At 51.8% G+C, this 18,937-nt stretch overlaps 6 protein-coding genes across 6 annotated transcripts; 3 read left to right on the forward strand and 3 right to left on the reverse strand.

Annotated features, from left to right (window-relative positions):
- Positions 1–199: 199 nt before the first annotated feature.
- BO72DRAFT_446078 (Sec1 family protein) lies at positions 200–2,175 on the reverse strand. Its single transcript, XM_040944211.1, has 3 exons — positions 2,046–2,175; positions 953–1,978; positions 200–881 (listed from the first exon to the last, which is right to left on the reverse strand). The coding sequence occupies exons 2-3, from the start codon at positions 1,883–1,885 to the stop codon at positions 243–245; spliced, it is 1,572 nt and encodes a 523-aa protein (XP_040803780.1). The 5' UTR covers positions 1,886–1,978; positions 2,046–2,175; the 3' UTR covers positions 200–242.
- A 520-nt stretch (positions 2,176–2,695) lies between these two features.
- BO72DRAFT_466856 (lysophospholipid acyltransferase) lies at positions 2,696–4,585 on the forward strand (the record flags this gene model as incomplete). The annotated part of the gene is made up of 4 exons (XM_040946796.1): positions 2,696–2,717; positions 2,791–2,835; positions 2,918–4,036; positions 4,092–4,585. 4 exons carry the CDS (start codon positions 2,696–2,698, stop codon positions 4,583–4,585), a joined length of 1,680 nt encoding a protein of 559 aa, XP_040803781.1.
- Positions 4,586–5,700: 1,115 nt separating this feature from the next.
- Positions 5,701–8,443, reverse strand: BO72DRAFT_36273 (putative serine-rich protein). The gene is made up of 3 exons (XM_040940755.1): positions 6,223–8,443; positions 5,963–6,159; positions 5,701–5,911 (listed from the first exon to the last, which is right to left on the reverse strand). The coding sequence occupies exons 1-3, from the start codon at positions 8,096–8,098 to the stop codon at positions 5,873–5,875; spliced, it is 2,112 nt and encodes a 703-aa protein (XP_040803782.1). The 5' UTR covers positions 8,099–8,443; the 3' UTR covers positions 5,701–5,872.
- Positions 8,444–9,238: 795 nt separating this feature from the next.
- BO72DRAFT_36249 (uncharacterized protein) lies at positions 9,239–10,115 on the reverse strand. The gene has a single exon (XM_040940753.1). The coding sequence runs from the start codon at positions 9,869–9,871 to the stop codon at positions 9,404–9,406; it is 468 nt and encodes a 155-aa protein (XP_040803783.1). The 5' UTR covers positions 9,872–10,115; the 3' UTR covers positions 9,239–9,403.
- Positions 10,116–11,592: 1,477 nt separating this feature from the next.
- On the forward strand, positions 11,593–15,000 carry BO72DRAFT_36467 (leucine--tRNA ligase NAM2). The gene is made up of 3 exons (XM_040940765.1): positions 11,593–12,184; positions 12,272–12,412; positions 12,468–15,000. Exons 1-3 carry the CDS (start codon positions 11,645–11,647, stop codon positions 14,784–14,786), a joined length of 3,000 nt encoding a protein of 999 aa, XP_040803784.1. The 5' UTR covers positions 11,593–11,644; the 3' UTR covers positions 14,787–15,000.
- Positions 15,001–16,903: 1,903 nt separating this feature from the next.
- Positions 16,904–18,935, forward strand: fdh (formate dehydrogenase (NAD+) FDH1). Its single transcript, XM_040944212.1, has 5 exons — positions 16,904–16,926; positions 17,257–17,529; positions 17,607–17,782; positions 17,865–18,409; positions 18,467–18,935. The coding sequence occupies exons 2-5, from the start codon at positions 17,338–17,340 to the stop codon at positions 18,811–18,813; spliced, it is 1,260 nt and encodes a 419-aa protein (XP_040803785.1). The 5' UTR covers positions 16,904–16,926; positions 17,257–17,337; the 3' UTR covers positions 18,814–18,935.
- Positions 18,936–18,937: the final 2 nt, after the last annotated feature.

Consider the following 18,937-nt stretch of genomic DNA (forward strand, 5'->3'; position numbering starts at 1 on the left):
TGTTGGCTGGTGTGCCGGTCTCAGACGATTCACATTACTCTGTGTAGGCTCTGCAAATACCTACAATAGTTCTACTTGGTGATCGCGCCTCATGTCATTACAGCCCCGCTTAGCTTTACAGCCGCCGCGATCTTGAGTGCGAGTTTGTAAAGTCCAGACTGACGGTACAAAGTGCAAAGTAGCATGCTACAGATGGAGAATTAACAATGGATATATTAATAATGGAGCCCCCATGAATATACCTAATGCCCGATAGCCCTCTGCAACCGTCCAGCGGCAGTCGAGGGCCCGGGCTCGGGCCAACCGCTCACAGCATCATCAACTTCTTCCAGGAAGCTTGTGCTATTGTGAATGGTTGTGCCACCCAAAACCACCCGCACTCCAGGCGAGCTAGCGTTGACTTGAGCGACCATTTTGGCTTCTTCGTAGGTTGTGCCACCAACCATGAAGATTATTATGTCCTGAGGCTTGTCTCGGGTATGGCCCCCGCCCTCGAGAAAGGGGTACTGGAGTTCCCTCAATCGACCTTTGATCAGGTTCTGAAGCGTGGCTTCTAAGCGCGGCGAATGTTGCGTGTAGACGTTCTCTACACCTTTGAGTCCCTTAAAGCGATCTCGCGCACCAGAGAACAAGGAGGTGGACTCGAACAAGTCTGAGAAGCCACCAGCGACCGGAGGCGCCTGCAAGGAATGGTGATAAGCGAGTAATTTGGGGATTATGTTGACTTTGTACGAAGGAACATCGCCCGCAGTGACCAGCAGGTCCAGGAGAATTGGAAGAGCATTGTTGGGCTGTTTCTCATACCGGATGGCATACAATGCCACTAGCCGTAACTTGCTCTCAGCTGACACCTTTGGTAATTGTATTACTCTTTGGAGATTCTGTAAATATGTGGTCAATCGGGTATCCTTGGGTGCTAGGTTAGTTCAGATGTAACCATATTGATGCATACCTTGAGGTCATTCGCGTGGTTGTCATTACAAGCCAAACTCTGTTCCAGCTCACTCACGTCCAGAAGATCCTCTTCACCCACGCGTCTGCTCAGCTCGCCAACCAGGGTAACATGCTTGCTAACATTCCCGGAAAGCTTGCGAAATTCGGGATAGTCTTCAACAAAGCGTTTCATGTCTGCAATCGATTCGATGTTCATTGTGCTGTGCGTCTTCGCCTGATATTGCTCCACGTATTCTTTGATGTTCTGGCCCAGATCGCCAAAGTTCTGATACATATTCTTCTTGAAGAAGGGATCCTGGTCTTGAGAAAGAACGATTTCCCGCAGCTCCGGTCGGATTTCGGGCACGTCTCTCAGATCCACTCGACCATTGTGGATGCCCATCAATTCATGCACCATGGCCTGGTAAGTCCATTGTGTGAGTAGCGGCGTGATGGGATCATCTCGACGGTCCAAGATCAATAGTATCGGCGGCGTATCCGTCTTGCGAAAATTGAATAGCTGTTCCTCTTGGGTCAACTGGTAGCGGACCTCGGTGGCCAGTTTCTTGGCCAACAGGCTGTTCTTCTCGTAGCGAATCAACGGGTTCTTTTTCAAGGACAATAGGATGGCAATGACGCCTTCCGTGGCTCTCTGTAGGGCATCGGGGTTCCACAAATCTGGCGACTGGCTCCATAACCGCTGCTGAGGGAATCCAAGGTTCAAGGAGCACAAATCCGGGTTGATCACGAGGAAATCTGCGAAGTGCTCCTGGACCAGGCGAACGACTTCATGGGAGTCGGCTTCGGCAAGCCTCTCGAGTGAGGATTTGCGGATAATATTGCTGAGGTGGATATAGTATTCCCCGTACCTCGGTTCGCGAAGCTCGTCGATCAGGAATTGGATAGAGGTGGGGGATGGTCGTATGAAACACAGGCACCGTAAATGTCGCATTCGTTCCCGAGAAGCATTATCAATCCGATCAATCAGATAGACTTCATGATTCAACAGGGCGGACTGAGTAATGGCGGTGGAGACAATGGGGACCTATTCCAGAGCCGTTAGCACATACGGCGTCTATTCGACACGATCTGCGCAAGTCCCACTGTCTCACTGTCAAGGAGCAAGATCTTCATCTTGGCCGAGGATGAAGAGCCCGAAGCCGAAGCCGAAGACGAAGAGTCGCCTGCGGTGACCATCTTGGAGATGTATCCCGAAACCGCGGCAACAACGTCCATGTTGGGCGACCGGGGAGTGTTGGGGAAAGTGGGGAAAGGAGGAGGAGGAGGAGGGAGGGAGGAGTGCAGCAAGCGAAGTTAAGATGAAACTCAGGAATCAGAACCAGAAGGAATTGGCGACATCAAGGATGATGTGAACAGGGGGCGCGCGTGAGCGACAAGAAAGACGTTTGGGGTGGAAATGGGACGGGTTGTTGACACGAAGTGGAGATGTAGAGAAGAAAGGGAAGAAGAAGGAGAAGCCCGAGAAGATGCCAAGCAGCGGGAAGAAACAGATGACGATGCCCATGTGATGGAGAGTAAGTACTGTACAGTACGGAGTACCAGCTCGCCTTTTTTTGTTTTTCGCATCTCAACACTTTTGGGTGGCTTTTTTTCTTTTTTCTTTTCCCCTTCTTCTTTTTTTTTTCTCCTCCTTCTCAAATGTCTTTATTCACCGCACTCATACACATCTCGTTTCCTTTCTACTAATTAGTATTGATCACTACTATCCTACATTTATTCCCTCCATTGCTCCTGCAACATCATGTTGCCCTTTATAGATCTCCGTATGTCGCTCGCCGCCACTTTCCCCCATGGCCTCCAAAGAGAGGTAGACTGACCCCCCCCTGTTGGTACCAGTGTTCGACTATCCCGCAAGGGCAACAGGAGCTTCCATTGATGAGCGTTTGTTTATACTCCATACTCCCCATTTGTTGGACTTGCGCGCAGTGCTGATTTCCGCGCTTGTTTGGTTCCCTCGGCACAGTCAAGCTCATTGCGTCATTCCTCCTCTCATATCCTTTGGCCGGCCTGTTGAAGCGAATCCCCGATGCTCAGCCCTGGAAGAAGAACGTTTTCATCATCGCCGTATCGCTGTTCTACATTGTTGGCCTCTTCGATTTGTGGGATGGTCTTCGCACTTTGGCCTATAGCTCCGCTGGTATTTACCTGATCGCCTACTACATCGATGGATCCTTGATGCCATGGATTGGTTTCGTCTTCCTGATGGGCCACATGTCCATCAATCATATTTATCGCCAAATCGTCGACGATGCGCAGGTGGTGGATATTACAGGCGCTCAGATGGTCCTGGTCATGAAGCTTTCCGCGTTTTGCTGGAACGTTCATGATGGTCGGTTGCCGCAAAGCCAGCTCTCGGATGCCCAGAAGTACGCCGCGATCACTCAGTTCCCTAGTCTTCTGGATTATGTGGGCTATGTGCTCTTCTTCCCATCTCTCTTCGCTGGCCCGGCTTTCGACTATGTCGACTACCGCCGCTGGATTGACACGACTCTGTTCGATGTACCTCCTGGAACCGATCCCTCGAAGGTGCCCCCGACCCGGAAGAAGCGAAAGATCCCCAGAAGCGGCACGCCTGCTACGAAGAAAGCTTTAGTTGGATTAGTCTGGATTCTGGTTTTCCTGCAACTAGGCTCCCTGTACAGCCGAGACACTTTACTCGGAGAGGGCTACATGAACTACTCCTTCCTCAGACGGGTCTTCATCATGCACATGGTCGGCTTTGCCGCCCGATGCAAGTACTATGGTGTCTGGTCGCTGACAGAGGGTGCCTGTATCCTCTCTGGCATGGGATACAACGGTTTCGACCCCAAGTCGGGCACAGTCTTCTGGAACCGGCTCGAGAATGTGGATCCATGGAGTCTCGAGACAGCTCAGAACTCCCACGGCTACCTGGGCAGCTGGAACAAGAACACTAACCACTGGTTGCGGAACTACGTCTACCTGCGTGTCACTCCAAAGGGCAAGAAGCCTGGATTCCGTGCCAGCATGGCCACCTTCACCACCAGTGCATTCTGGCACGGCTTCTACCCTGGTTACTATATGACCTTCGTTCTCGGCTCCATCATCCAGACCGCCGCCAAAAGTAAGAGCCCAGATTCTCCACCCACTGCGGACCCTTTATACTGATCGAACCTCAGACTTCCGCCGTCATGTCCGGCCCTTCTTCCTCACTCCTGATGGCAGCAAGCCTGGCCCCTACAAGCGCTATTATGATATCGTGAGCTGGCTCCTCACTCAAATTACCATGTCCTTCACGGTGATGCCTTTCATCTTCCTCTCCTTCGGCACCTCTGTCGCCGTCTGGCGCAGCGTCTACTTCTACGGCATCGTCAGCAATGTTCTCACGATCGTCTTTTTCGCCAGCCCCGCCAAGGCTATCCTCGTCAAGAACCTTAAAGCCCGCGGCACCAGTCACCCGCCACACGCCCCTCGCACGGCCAGCACCGAGTCGCTGCAACAACCGCCCACACTCGGTCTCCCCAGCGACGCCATGCAGGAATTCGATGGCGCTGTCCAGGAGATCATAGCTGAGATCGAGTCCCGTCGCAGGCGCGGCAGTGTCGCTACTATGCCCACGGGCGAAGAGCTGAAAGTCGCGGTCGAGAACAAGATCGGGCGTAAGCTTCCCTGATTCTCAGGATTCCTCTACATTTGAGAGGTGGTAATGCATTGTATGGACGGGTCATTCATTTATTGTTGAATGTCTCCCTTCACATGATCGGCGCCTTCTCTTTCTTTATGTTCTCCTTATTAGTGTCACCAGTGCGAACTCGATACGGTCAGATGGTTTTTCCATCATTTGGCCGTTTAAAGACCGGTGACTTATGCGCGCGCTGGATGGGCGGGGGGATGGGGGAGGCTGGCCACCTCGGCTGATTCAGCGCCGGTTGCGTGGTAGACAAGGTCTATCGCCGCTCTTTTAGAACTTACTCTGTAACTTTAGATTTTGTGTTTTGGCTCCCGGCGCTCGCGTGTTTGCGCATGTTTATCTCGGGTCCTTTGTTTGTATCAATATTGAGCGACGCTGCTTGATTTGTGACGTTTTGGAATCCAGTTGGTTGTCTTTCCTGAACTATGGCTTAATGTCCGTGATCTGTTGTTTATCGTCACTCAATGAGACCGGGTCCATTACTGGCTGAGCAACCATTCTCCGTATCCGTTGGAAGAAATCTCGCCTACCATCTAGATGATCTACCTAAGCACCGTTGTCTAATTTAACCATCGTCTCATATATATATTTACCTATGTGTTGATTTTGCTATATAGTTCGTGAATCCCAACTCGAACCGCAGAGAAATCATTCTCACCAGCACCCGGGCATCGAGAAGGGCGACATGAAAATAGACAAATGAAAGAAAGAACAGTAACATATATCCATCGTGCGTCGTGAAACCCCAGATACTTCCAACGCTATGCATGCACTTTGCAGATAATCGAATAACCCCAATGAACTTGACCAGATAGACGGTTTCGGTATAGTGCGGATAGACATAAGATAGAGGACCAACACCTATTTGTCGAGGAAATATGAGACTGATCTCCAGAAAATATGATAGAAAAAACATTATAAACATCACGTCATGCCAGTCGTGTCGAGAGTGATATGTAAATATGATATACCAAGCAGCCGTGGGGCAGAGGAAGCCGAATGCGAGTATAATTGCAGGCGCATCGAGCAGGCGGCGCTCAGGTGGAATCAAGGCGTATGAAGGGGTATAAACAGGTAAAAATAGTCGACTCCAAGCATTGCGATGCGAAAGTCAATTCGAGCATACACAATGCAATGCAGGCGCAGGCATGGCCTGCGCAGGGAGCGCCAAGGCAGCCGATGTACCTCGGCGCCCTGATCAGGCAGAAGCTGCAAGCGCGATGGACTTGCAAAGAACATAGAACAGGGGGCTCAGGTTTTTGATCAACCCTAGAAGCCCACTGTTGTACCGACAACTGCTAAAGTGATCTGCCATATTGTTAGTCGAGGAAGCAGGAGCATGGCTCATGCAGTACTTACCACAATTGTGACGATTACTAATCCCAAAGGGTTCATCCACCGGTTGAGCTTTCTCCACCATCGGGCATTTTCGTAGCGTCTTCTCTGAAGGTCGAAAAGTCGCATACGTAGGCTTGTTTCGAGCTGGGACTCGGGGTCATCCTGCATGACCATTTCCGATTGTTTCGGCAAAGGGAGGAATGAGGCGACCAGCCAGGCTAACGAGCGCAGAGTAAGCACATGTTGCAGTTAGACTGCGTAGGTACCAGGCTGATACTTACCAAGAGGGAAGATGAACCCAACACAAAATGACCAGACTTGGATATTTCGCCGACCGAATAGAGGTTCCATCCTGGAGTCGAGGGATGGAGCTCCCCGCGTGCCCTTCCGTGGGCCCGTCGCACGTCGATCAGGCAACAGGTGTGGCGACCAGCTGCTGCGTAGCCGATTGCGGGTGTCCCTTCTTTCGAGTTCTGGATCTTTTACCCAATGGCTTCGAGGGTCGCGTGGATCGCTCGGTGGTGCCTCCCACCGTACGCTTCGGAGGTCACTAGTCATTGTTCGAGTATGGCTGTGAGCTGTGGGCATGCGGTAAAGAGCGCCATTTGTACTCGCCGTAGCTGGCCGTAAGGATGGTGGGCGACTTCCCTCTACCGTGGGTAAACCTGATTGGGCAGGTTGCGCTTCGGAGCGCCCATAGTACATCCTAGCCCAGTTGGGCAAAATGTTATGGATGGTCGAACTTGTTCCCGGCCGCTTGGTGCTTCGCATACTGCTTCGTCGGGATCTAGATCCGGACGAAAGGCTGCTGGGCACTGCTGGGTTCGAGGGGCGCGCGGGCAAGTTTGCCACATCGTCCTGCTGTTCGTCGCCGTCCGAGTCCTCCACTTCATTCACAAGCCACACAGATGAAGACGTTGGCTTTGGGCGGACCAGGGCTGGAGAAGGCCGTCTAGGCTCTGCCAGAGAGTTGTTGCTAGATCCTTCAGCATAGTTCGAATCGCACTCTGCCGACCATCGAGATGTGACTGTCGACAAATGAGTTTTGAAGCGATCCGAAGAGAAATCAGTGGTAGGTTCCGGGGGGATGGGCTCCGCGACAACCTCGGAAGTAGATACATCGACCCTTGAGCTTGACGATGAAGGAGCGCGTATTGTCGGATATTGCAAGAAAACCCCGCTGTCGACGATCGCCTGGATATCGGAATTCGGCCCGCTCCGCGATGAGGATGTGAGAGAGCGAGAATGGCTCCGCCCGCGTGGAAGCGTTGAGTTCGATTGGACTGGGTGCACCTGATTGGAGGGATTAGACCGGAATGACTGTGAGCGTGAACGCGAAAGCGAGCTCGATTGTTCGGAGGATGAACCGTGAGTCCATTGAGCCGCTCCGATATACCTGATGACCGTTCCCAAGGAATTTAAAGACGATAAGGAGTTAGATCGAGTAACCGAGCCTGGATTTGAAGAGGCACCAAGGCGCACAAAGTTCAAACTCGAGTTGTCGAGGGCCACGAAGTTCGGACTAGATGGAGGTCCGATAGGAACCACGTTCGGGCTAGAATGGCCTGAGCCAAGGATTTCCGGACCAGATGGGTGACGCGATGAGGTTCGTGACATCACGGGCTTGATTGTTGGAGGGACCAGGGGTAATGTATTCGGTTCCTCATCTGAATAAGCGGCAATAGAAGCGGAATCGGACTTGGGGCCGCTGGGTTTGTCTTCTGGAGGCAAGAGATCGGGGAATGATGACTTGCTCGACAACGGATCGTCTTCCCATACTTGCGACGGGGTGTTTGCGGCATCGAACGTCGAGGATAAATCCCAAGGATCACTGGCGGACCGCTGGAAAAAGCTGCTGTCGGCGATGTGGCTTAACTCCGTCGAGGTATTCCCAGCATAATGATCCGGTGCTTCGTCGAGATGGAATCGGGAATCCGGGATAAATTCATGTCCTTTTCCGGGCCGCGGGAGGAGAATCTGCTCGGGCTTGGTCGGATACGGCGTAGCTGAGTACACATCGTGTTCTTCCTGACCGGCGTGTTTATTACTCGAGGCTCGGAGGGACGCTGGTGGGGAGGACTCGTTCGTCTGGGACGGATTGCGCTCGTGGAGAGCTCTCCGTGCTGGGAGACTCGTTGAAGGTCCGGTCGAGCGCATGTTGTGCAGATTAGTTCATTATTATCACTATACACCAGTTATTAAGGTCGGGCTGTCGATTAAACCTGCGGGCGGCGACCCGGTAAGGCTGGCGGTATAATCGACGACACGGAGTTCACAAGAAGCAAGAAACGTAGATTAAAGAACAGAAAAGACAAAACGCTCACGCCCGACTGGGGGGTCTGGGACTGGAGACGGCGAAGAATGGAGATTCAAGATGATCTTCGATCATCAGCTCGGTTCGGGGCACCAAGCGACCACACAACGGACCGCTCGATGGAGCGATTGACAACCCGCAGTTGCCGGCGATGGCCCCGTTAATGTTTGTTGTGGTCTATAGAATTTTATGATGCAATGAAGAATGTCTCGACACAGAAACGACGACGCGATGGTTTAAGGGAGCGTAACTAAGCTGTCCACCGGGGCACTACAGCCAAGGGAGAGTGGATCCGACCGAAAAAATGCCCGGAGTTGGATTAGCGAGAGCGAGTCAAGACCCCCAATGGAGCCAGCTTAATAAGGGCGGGGAGCGATATTAACGAGAGAATAATGACTGGAATAGTAAAAGAGTGTCTAACCCGAGACCAGGAAAATAATCAAAGAACGATTCGAAAAGAGCGGCGAAAGGAAGGAGGACTGGAGGAAAGGGGACCACAATCTGAAACGACCAGGCCGGACTAAGCCGTAATATTTAAACGCCCCGGAGTCCGGGTTCCCAGCGGCGGTGAACCATGGATGAGATCAATAGATGAAGAGAGATGAAGAGAGATGAAGAGACTTGTCTTTGCACCCCTCTTCTCTTTGGCTTCCGGAACAGGGATACTACTCGATCCAGGGGGGTCATGCAGACTGCACGCTCTAGAGCGCCATTTGAAACCGCACGATTGGTGGTCAAAAGGGATGGTCCTGCAGCCTGCAGCTCGTCGCTTTTTCCGACTTCCCTTTGGGCAGACGGTGGCCTACCTGCTCCGCCCATGGTCGCCTCGAAACTTGCGAGGGGGACGGACAGCTAGCGGGATGGCGCGGGATGGCCGCCAGGGAGAAAGGGTGTGAGAGGGTCTGGCCCGATGGACAGTACGGTTTCTCTCGAATCTTGATAGTCTCCCTCCCGGCTCCAAACATTATTCTTTCGCCGTTCGGATCCAAGACAAATGTCGCAGATCGACATGTCTCCGGAACTCAAAGACAAGTACGGATTTGTGCTCTGCTGCGAACGAGATTGAAGCCTGGCTGAGGTCATTTCGCTTCGCGTTGATCTAAGAATATCCGCCTTCCACCCTCCCCCCGACCCAAAGTTGAATGGACTCAGACCATTAGTTCGAAGATTGCGAAGTGGAGTGAGAAGCAGCACCATTTAAAAGTCAACTGTGGGCACGGTAGACGCAAGCCAGTCGGTTGGCCATGATTCACTGGCAATGCAAGGTCCGCTTGATCGTATGTACATATTATAAGAAGTGCATATTCTGTTCTGCACGCCGAAAGTACTCTAGGCCCTAGCCTACCTTGTTGTACGCCGTACGACTCGATCACAGGCGGGGAGAGGAGGGGGCGGCTTAACCTCTCATCAGTCTCCACGAGGGCATCGATTATAATGTGACGAGTCCAAATCGTGGAGGTAGTATTCGTGCTAGCGTGGAAGACCTCGAGGACCTGAGTCCACCTGCGGTGGTCCAGCTCCACCGCAGGAATAATAGCAAGTTGTCGTGTGGGCAAGAATAAAAAGGGAGGCCAACGATTCCAGAAGGTTTCATTGGCAGTGGAGAAAAATATCATGGTCTTTTTTGCTCGCAGCTGGCCCAATGATAATCGTCAGGGGCAATTGGCACTTGGCAGAAAACGTACTCCGTACAGTACCGTTGTCGGTCGTCGGAGCCACGGATCCTTCCTGGCTTTTTCTCCCTAAACTTGCCAACTCATCCCAAGTGGAGTCTGTCAACCAACTTAGTGAAGGTGAGGTACCAAAGTTTGCTTATTACTCATATTACCGCGGCGCCCGAGGATGACAGTGGGGTTGTTCATAGAGGACGAAGACGACGACCAGACGGCACACAGAACCCTGAATCCACGGATGGCAGATCTTGGGCTCCATCTTTCGCAGATGTCGATCGGAAATACCAAATGTGAAGGAGGCAGTTAAAATAGGGGAGAGATTCATGAATGGAGAAGGAGGAAAGAGGAAGTTGGAAGGAGAGGCCCGGGGTGTGTCTTGAGGTCTTGAGGGGGGAAGGTGGAGGTGAAGATGTATGAGTACCTAGACTAATATTACATACAGTACTCCGTACTTACTAGCCGCGAGATGGAATCTCGATCCAGACAGAAAGAACTGCGTGGTTCCGTCCCGGTTGCGGGATGATCCTCAGGCACCATGAAGCAAGCTTCCTTCTTCGTCATCGCCTCGCCGGCTAAGATGTATGGTGTATGTACGTTTGTACTCAGTACATACTCCAGTACTAGCATACTCATACTGTGTACCTCAAGCTCAGGGGATGTTCCGAGTATCGAAATCTATTTCTGACTGCGTTAATCCTTAAAATGGCACCTGTGATCGTCATTCGAGCCTTTTTCCTACTGAAACTCTCTCGTCATTCCTCCTTCTTTCTTTTCGAAGGTCCCACTTGGGCTGGATATTTGAGAGGGCGAGACTGTACAGGTTGATATACTCCATAGGTTGACCTTCTTTCAGACCCGTTTCGACTTCCCGGGATAGCAGTTAGAAGAACGATGAACGAACGAGTTCTAGAGTGTTTCACGTTGTTCTATCGAAGTTTGATGCTCTCCCGATCCATGGTTCAAAGATCGAATCTGCTCCAAGCCAGATCTGGATTAGTACAGGGGAGCTGAAGCAAGATCCAAGGGAGACTCTGGAGTCTGGACCAGTGGACCTTCTCCTGAATGAATGCCTTTACCTAGCCTGGAGTCCTCCGGATAGTACTTCGATACTTAACACATTGCAGGCCTATACCTAGTTATTCTTGGTGACGCATACCTGCAATCGTCCACTTTAAACAATATGATATGTACCAGTGTATAGGATGATCATAATCATATGGTGCATAGGCACGAACATTTCCCCTTTAGCGCCAGTCGGATTATGTCCCTGATTGCTTTGCAGCCAGCGCTCTGCATAATATAATTAAAATATATTGCTCGGCACCGATAGTCCTTCAATAGTCGGTCTTCACTCGACAGAAGCAACAAAGCTGAAACTAGACCGAAGAAAAAGAGGACAATAGTCTAAGATATTGAGACAGCCCCCGTGAGGTGCAAAACATGTCGATACGGCGAGATGCTGAAGTGGTTGAGGCTTTGTCGTAAGTAGTTCAGTAAATTGAATAAGTATTCCGTAGTTAGGTTAGTTATGAATCGAGCTTCATGACTAATTACTAGCATAGCCAAGCTGCATTGCGGTGCTATGTGAGCTAAGCCTTTCTGGGCTAGGCCAAACCGACGGATACGATGACGATTGATGCGAAGAGTCTCCCAGAACAGCCGACGTTCGCTAGCTCACAGTAAGGACCGCAACAAGTGAATGATGAAACGAACATAATGCAAGCCCTTCTACGTTCTCGCTCAGGCCATATACGGTCGGTTCTGAGACAAAGACCGTGGAATTGCACCAAACCCCACCCGATCCCCGTTTCCTCCAGTTTCTCGAGACATGCGACGACCACCACGCCAACGGCAGCATCTATCACTAGAAAACTCGATTTGTTAGCGCTTGACAAGAAATGGCAGGCAAAATGGCAAGCGGACTCTGCCAATTGTCAATCTGAACGCAATACTGCGGGAGATACCCAGGGAACAGAAGCGAAGCCCAAGTCTTACGTTCTGTCTATGTTCCCTTACCCGTCGGGAACCTTACACATGGGCCATCTGCGGGTGTATACCATCTCAGATGTGCTGGCTCGGTTCTATCGCATGCGAGGACACGATGTTCTACATCCAATGGGGTGGGATGCATTCGGGCTGCCAGCAGAGAATGCGGCGATTGAGCGGGGGATAGACCCGGCGGAATGGACCAACAGCAACATGTCGAAGATGAAGGAACAGTTACGGAGCATATCGACCTCTTTCGACTGGGAGTCTGTGAGTGGTTACCGGAAAATTTCCACCTCTTTCTGATGCTCTTCTCTCTACCGTGAGAACAACACTGATGTTTACTCGAACATGCAGGAATTCGCGACTTGCTCACCGGAATTCTACGAACACACGCAACGGATATTTTTAATGCTATACGAGAAGGGCCTCGCATATCAGGATGAAGCGGTCGTGAACTATGATCCCGTAGACAAAACGGTACTCGCGAATGAGCAGGTGGGTGTTGAGATGTTAGGAGCCCTCATGGCCGTTGGACTGACCGCGGAACTAGGTTGATGCCAACGGTTGCTCGTGGCGCTCCGGCGCGAAGGTCGAAAAACTGAAACTTAAACAGTGGTTTTTTCGTATTACAGCTTTCAAGGAAATGCTCCTCAAGGACCTGGACTCCTTGTCTGGCGAATGGCCAGAACGTGTGCTCTCAATGCAGAGAAACTGGCTAGGAAAGTCGCAGGGCGCGAACATCCGATTCCCAGTCGCCATTGATGGCAAGCAAGTCGCAAATACTGACATCGGCGTGTTCACAACACGACCGGATACTCTTTACGGAGTTGAGTACCTCGCCTTGTCTCTGAATCATCCCCTCGTCCTAGAGTCCACGAAGAAGGACTTTGAGCTGCAGAAGTTCCTCGACACTGCTGCTTCGCTTCCAGCAGATTCGAAAGCTGGCTACAAATTGACTACCCTGACTGCCTCCCATCCTTTACATGTTATTGATAAGGAAAGTCCTCACGTTGCTCGGCAGCTACCTATCTTTGCAGCGCCCTACGTTTTGAGTGACTATGGTGAAGGCGCAGTGATGGGAGTCCCTGGTCACGATGCTCGAGATCTTGCGTTTTTCAAGGAGAACGTAAACCCGGAGTCTATACCTGTTGTCATCGGGCCTCGACGGGAAGGCAAGCCAGACGAATCAAAGACCAGTGTCGTTTCGTCGAATGACGCAAAGGCATTCACGCAGGAAGGTTATCTCAATTCCATGTGTTGGAAGTACCAGGATCTACATTCCAGTGACGCCAAGAAGCAGATCGTTAACGATCTCAAGCAACTTGGCCGCGGGGACTTTGTGGAACAATGGAGACTGAGAGACTGGCTGATCAGCCGACAGCGTTACTGGGGTACTCCGATTCCCATCATCCATTGTGATAGTTGCGGTCCTGTTCCCGTCCCGTCAGATCAGCTTCCCGTCAAACTACCCAAGATCGAAGGCGACTGGCTGAAGGGCAAGAAGGGCAACCCTCTCGAATCATCGCACGACTGGGTGAACACGCAATGCCCAAGCTGCGGCCACTCAGCCAAGCGAGACACGGATACCATGGACACCTTCGTTGACTCTTCGTGGTACTATCTCCGATTCTTGGACCCAAAAAACAAACAATCGCCCTTTTCGCCTTCTGTGGCGCGACCGGTTGATATCTACGTTGGCGGCGTTGAGCACGCGATCTTGCACCTTCTCTACGCCCGGTTCATCTACAAATTTCTCTCAGAGTCCGAATTATTTCCAGAGTTAGCTCGCGCTGGAAATGTGTCGGGTCCATTTGAACCCTTCAAGTCCCTCCTTTCACAGGGTATGGTGCATGGCAAGACATTCTCGGATCCATCTACAGGCAAATTCCTCCTTCCTTCCGAGCTGGACCTGTCAAATCCAGATAAACCACTTATCAAAGGAACGCAAGTTACGCCAGCGATATCCTTTGAAAAGATGTCGAAAAGTAAGCACAACGGTGTCGACCCGACTGGGTGTGCTTTGAAGTATGGCGCAGATACTATTCGCGCCCATGTCCTCTTTTCCGCCCCGGTCAGCGAGGTGCTGGAATGGGACGAGACGAAGATTGTTGGTATGGAGCGCTGGTTTGGCCGGCTCTGGAAGCTCGTTACTGACACCCAGAAAACGTTGTCTTCTTCATCAATTGCGTTGGGCATATCGGACTTGAAGGCATCTTCCGGCCATGCGCTTGCGCTGCCCGGGGCCCTCCAACGCCTGGCTGATGGTGATGCTAACGCTCTCCTTACCACACATCGAACCATATGTTCCATCACCAACTGCATTGAGACCAATCGCTATGGCCTGAACACCGTCGTTTCTGACCTGACCAAGCTGACCAATGCTCTTGTATCATCCACCCCCACCTCACCCGAAGTTCTCTACCTGACTGTTTCGTCCCTACTTCGTCTACTCTCGCCAATTGCTCCGGCTCTTGCCTCCGAGTGCTGGGAGATCCTAAACGGCTCGGTGGTGACGCGGAACTCAGCCGACGCCGCTTCGGAAACGGCAGCTATCCCAAGTATATTCGACTGCAACTGGCCCACACCCCTTTTGGCTCCCGCCGAGGCCAACATACTGTCCGCACGAGGAGGGCAGACTGTTGCGGTTCAAGTTAACGGGAAATTGCGATTCAGTGTGAACATCCCACAGCGACTTTCGCCCACGACCACCGAAGCCAACGCGAACACCACAGATGAACAAGACTGGATTATCAGTCGCATTCTAGAAACCGACGAAGGACGAACATGGCTGCGGGAGAAGAACGACTGGGAGAAGCGGCGACGAGTAATTGTTGTCAAAGGCGGCAAGGTGGTCAATGTTGTATTTTAGAAGCGACATCATATCGCCAGAAGCTTCGAATCATGTTCCGTGTTTCACGCGAAGCATGCGCTGCTTATTATTCGGAAAAATTGTACTATAGATAGAAGACATCCTAATGGGGTGAATAGAATATACCCACTCCGATCTCAAGAAGCGAAACAAAAATTGTGGTTCGTGCACATTGTTGTCTCGAAATCAGTAGAAATTCCACCCAAGTTTGAAGCTTGCGACACCTTGAACAAGGGCCCTTTCGCCCGGTACTGTGTATTGGCCACAGGGCATCGCAAGCGCTTCGTGAGTCCGAAGGGGGGTGTTTCAACAGTTCGGGTCAACGAGCAGACGGGCGTATCGTGTGATGCGGCAAGACCGGCAGGGCAATGGGTGTGGGCAATGAGGAGGCAGACACGCAGACACGCTGGTGGTGGGGAACAGACGGATGGTTTCCCCTCATGCTGCCGCCGCCGCCGCGGTCGGGGTCGGGCGTGACGTCTGTCTCAAATTATGGAGACTCCAATGTGGTTCTCTTCCAGGACATCAACGTCACTTGAAGATTCTCTCCCAGAGAACCAGTGCCGGAGGTAATGCGGTCGAATTTCGGTTTCCAGGAAGTGGAGGAATCGCATTTGGGGGAAAAATCGCTTCGGTCGGGGGGAAGGTAGAAGAACGCTCAAGCTTGGGTCGTCAGTAATTTGTTAGTTATCGGTTATCGGACTGCGCTTGCGCTGACCACCCCACGACGAAACTCAATGTAAGGGGAGAGTCAAGCTCTAGTAGACACATACATGTCTGTTCTGTGTGTCAATATTGTACTGAGCTACACAGAATGAAATGAAGCGACTTTTCGCCCGCAGCATTTTCACATGGGGTCCTGGCCTGCTATGAGAGACAGCATTTGGGAGGCCATGCGGGGAGACCAAAATTACCCCTCACTGCCGCCATGCTATGACAGGCAGTCTTCCCCTCGTGAGGGGAAAAGATGGAGCTATCCGAACTGGGTGAAATGCGGGACAATCATGGATGAACGGATGGTACTACCAGGTAGGTAAGATTCCAGTCCATTCTCCGTGCTAGGTACCCAAGTGACAGCCAGACAAAACAGTAATTCTGTCCGTTGATTGTCTAAATCGAGACAAAAGATCCATTCATAATCTAGTCGTAGTCCCGACTCAACTCTGCAGTAGCGCCGCGGCAATGCTGCTGATCGCCCTGCCAGGTACAGTACTGAGCCGTATCTAGCTCCGAGTTATCTGGCACAGGCTCGGCCCTTGCTCGGATTCCCCCTCATCGGCTCACCACGGCTACTGTAGTCTACTGTACTCTGTAACTTCTCCGTAGTTACATTTGCATTGCATTCCAGATCCCCGCATGAGCTTTGTACCCTTGGAGCATAGTGACATCGTATGTGTAGTGTACTGTGTGTGTACATTGATTGTTTAGATAATAGGGTGATACAAACGTGCACCGACAGATCGGATCGCTCCCTGTAATCGAGGATTGAGTTCCAGGATAGTCTAACTACTCTGACCATTTCACTTTACGGAGTACTTGAGTTTAGTACTAATTTACATAGCATTGACTGTCAACCTAACGACCGCAAAGACGGGAGGGAGTCCCGTGTGCGGAGAAAGCTTGGTGAACCCCTAACTGGGATGATCTGCCATCTGCCATGGTTTCAAGGTTGGCTGGTGGTAGTTGATCCACCCCTCTTTCCGAGTCTTACTGTACTGTACCCATACCCACACTGCCTGCCTGCGACACCCCCTCTCCTCCCCTCCCCTCCCCTCTCCTCCCCTCTCCTCCGCTCCCTCTCGCCGGAAGACGGAGGAACGGATAGCCCTGAGTGTACTGTACCCTACCTAGAATAGCAATAATGGGGTAGTACCTAAGGTAAGGTATCCATCAAGTACAATCAGTACAGTAGTACAGTACAATCACGAGAGAGAGAGAGGGGGGAGGGAAAGCCAACTCGGTGAGAACGTATGAAAATGGACCTATAAATTTGGCCAAATTCCCCGCCCTTTAAGTTCTGACTTCCATTCACCATCAGTGTCTCTCCTATCATCTCATCTTATCATCATTCTTGGGTCATCTTCCCATTGTCTTCCTTGCTACCAAGGTCCACGCTTAATCAGTTTCCATCCCGCTTTCGGTAAGTCGATTTCCCCTCAGCGTCGTTTTTGAGACAATTCTTGCCTGCAGTGCAGTCTGCAGCTTTTTTATTTTTTATTTATATTTTTTTTTGGAGATTTTCTTCCCAGCCAGCCAGTGCAGTAATATTGCAGGCAGTTTGGTATCCACTTCTGTCTGTCATCGTTCCCCGCTCGTCCTTGTTGCATTGCATCCAGCTCGCAAAGGCTTCCGATCACTGGCAGGCCGTAACGCTGGTGTTGGCTGCGGGCCAGAATCTTACCTTGCCTTCTCCAACTTCTTTAATCGCTACTGGGTATATATAATGGCAAGCTGACCCTCCGCTTTGTAGGTCGACAAGATCCTTCAGTTCTTTCTCTCTCACTCAATCCATCCATCAAATCATCAGTCAATTTGACTCTACTCTTTCAAAATGGTATTTATGCGCTCCGTCTCCCGTCAACTTCGACGGCCTGCGACTTCTCTTCTTTCGAGCAGAGGCCCTCTCGCATCGGCGGGCAGCAGTCCCTTTCGGACCTCGCCTTTGGCCAACTCCATTGCTGGTGCACGTACGCTAACCGCCTCGGCCAATCTACAGGGCAAGGTTCTTATGGTTCTCTATGACGTAAGTCCGTCTTCGGCTTCGGCCTCGGCCCTGATCCATCAATGACGACAAAACATCAACTAACAAACAATGATTAGGGCGGTGAGCACGCCAAGCAGCAGCCTGGTCTTCTGGGTACCACTGAGAACGAGCTTGGTTTGAGAAAGTGGCTGGAGGACCAGGGCCACACTTTGGTCACCACCTCTGACAAGGAGGGTGAGAACTCCACTTTCGACAAGGAGCTCGTTGATGCCGAAGTCATCATCACCACCCCGTATGTGGCTTCCCTTAACATAACACTTCCCGTTATGCCCCCCCCCCAGCAACACTTTTAGCCACTAACTCGGTCGGTTCAGCTTCCACCCCGGTTACCTCACCGCGGAGCGTTTGGCCAAGGCCAAGAACCTCAAGATCGCCGTCACTGCCGGTGTTGGCTCCGACCACGTCGACCTCAACGCCGCCAACAAGACCAATGGCGGTATCACTGTTGCCGAAGTCACTGGCTGCAATGTTGTCTCCGTTGCGGAGCACGTTGTCATGACTATCCTCACCCTAGTCCGCAACTTCGTTCCTGCCCATGAGCAGATCCGTAACGGCGAATGGGACGTTGCTGCCGTTGCCAAGAACGAGTACGATTTGGAGAACAAGGTCGTCGGAACTGTCGCTGTCGGCCGCATCGGTGAGCGTGTCCTGCGCCGTCTCAAGCCTTTCGACTGCAAGGAGCTGCTCTACTACGACTACCAGCCTCTCTCCCCTGAGGTCGAGAAGGAGATCGGCTGCCGCCGTGTTGACGACCTCGAGGAGATGCTCGCTCAGTGTGATGTCGTTACCATCAACTGCCCTCTGCACGAGAAGACTCGTGGTCTGTTCAACAAGGACCTCATCTCCAAGATGAAGAAGGGTAAGATGCCACTTTTCGAATCGGCATAGAATCTCAGACACTAATACAACTCTCCAGGCTCTTGGCTCATCAACACCGCTCGTGGTGCCATCGTTGTCAAGGAGGACGTCGCCGAGGCCGTCAAGTCTGGTCACTTGAGAGGCTACGGAGGTGATGTCTGGTTCCCTCAGCCCGCCCCCAAGGATCACCCTCTGCGCTACGTCCAGGGCCCCTGGGGCGGCGGCAACGCCATGGTTCCCCACATGTCCGGTACCTCCATCGACGCCCAGATCCGTTATGCCAACGGCACCAAGGCTATTCTCGAGAGCTACTTCTCCGGTCGCCACGACTACAGAAACGAGGACCTCATCGTCCACAATGGTGACTATGTCACTCGCGCCTACGGTCAGCGCAACAAGGCTTAGACCCCGGAGGACATTAATATGAACCACATGACTCGAATAGTTCGGCATATGTTCCTGGTTTGAACGTCTCCTTGACGATTTAGCTATTTATGATACCTTCAAAATACAAATATCTTCAGTTCAA

This window comes from Aspergillus fijiensis, assembly GCF_003184825.1.
Source record: "Aspergillus fijiensis CBS 313.89 unplaced genomic scaffold BO72scaffold_12, whole genome shotgun sequence".
Taxonomy (NCBI): Eukaryota; Fungi; Ascomycota; class Eurotiomycetes; order Eurotiales; family Aspergillaceae; genus Aspergillus; species Aspergillus fijiensis.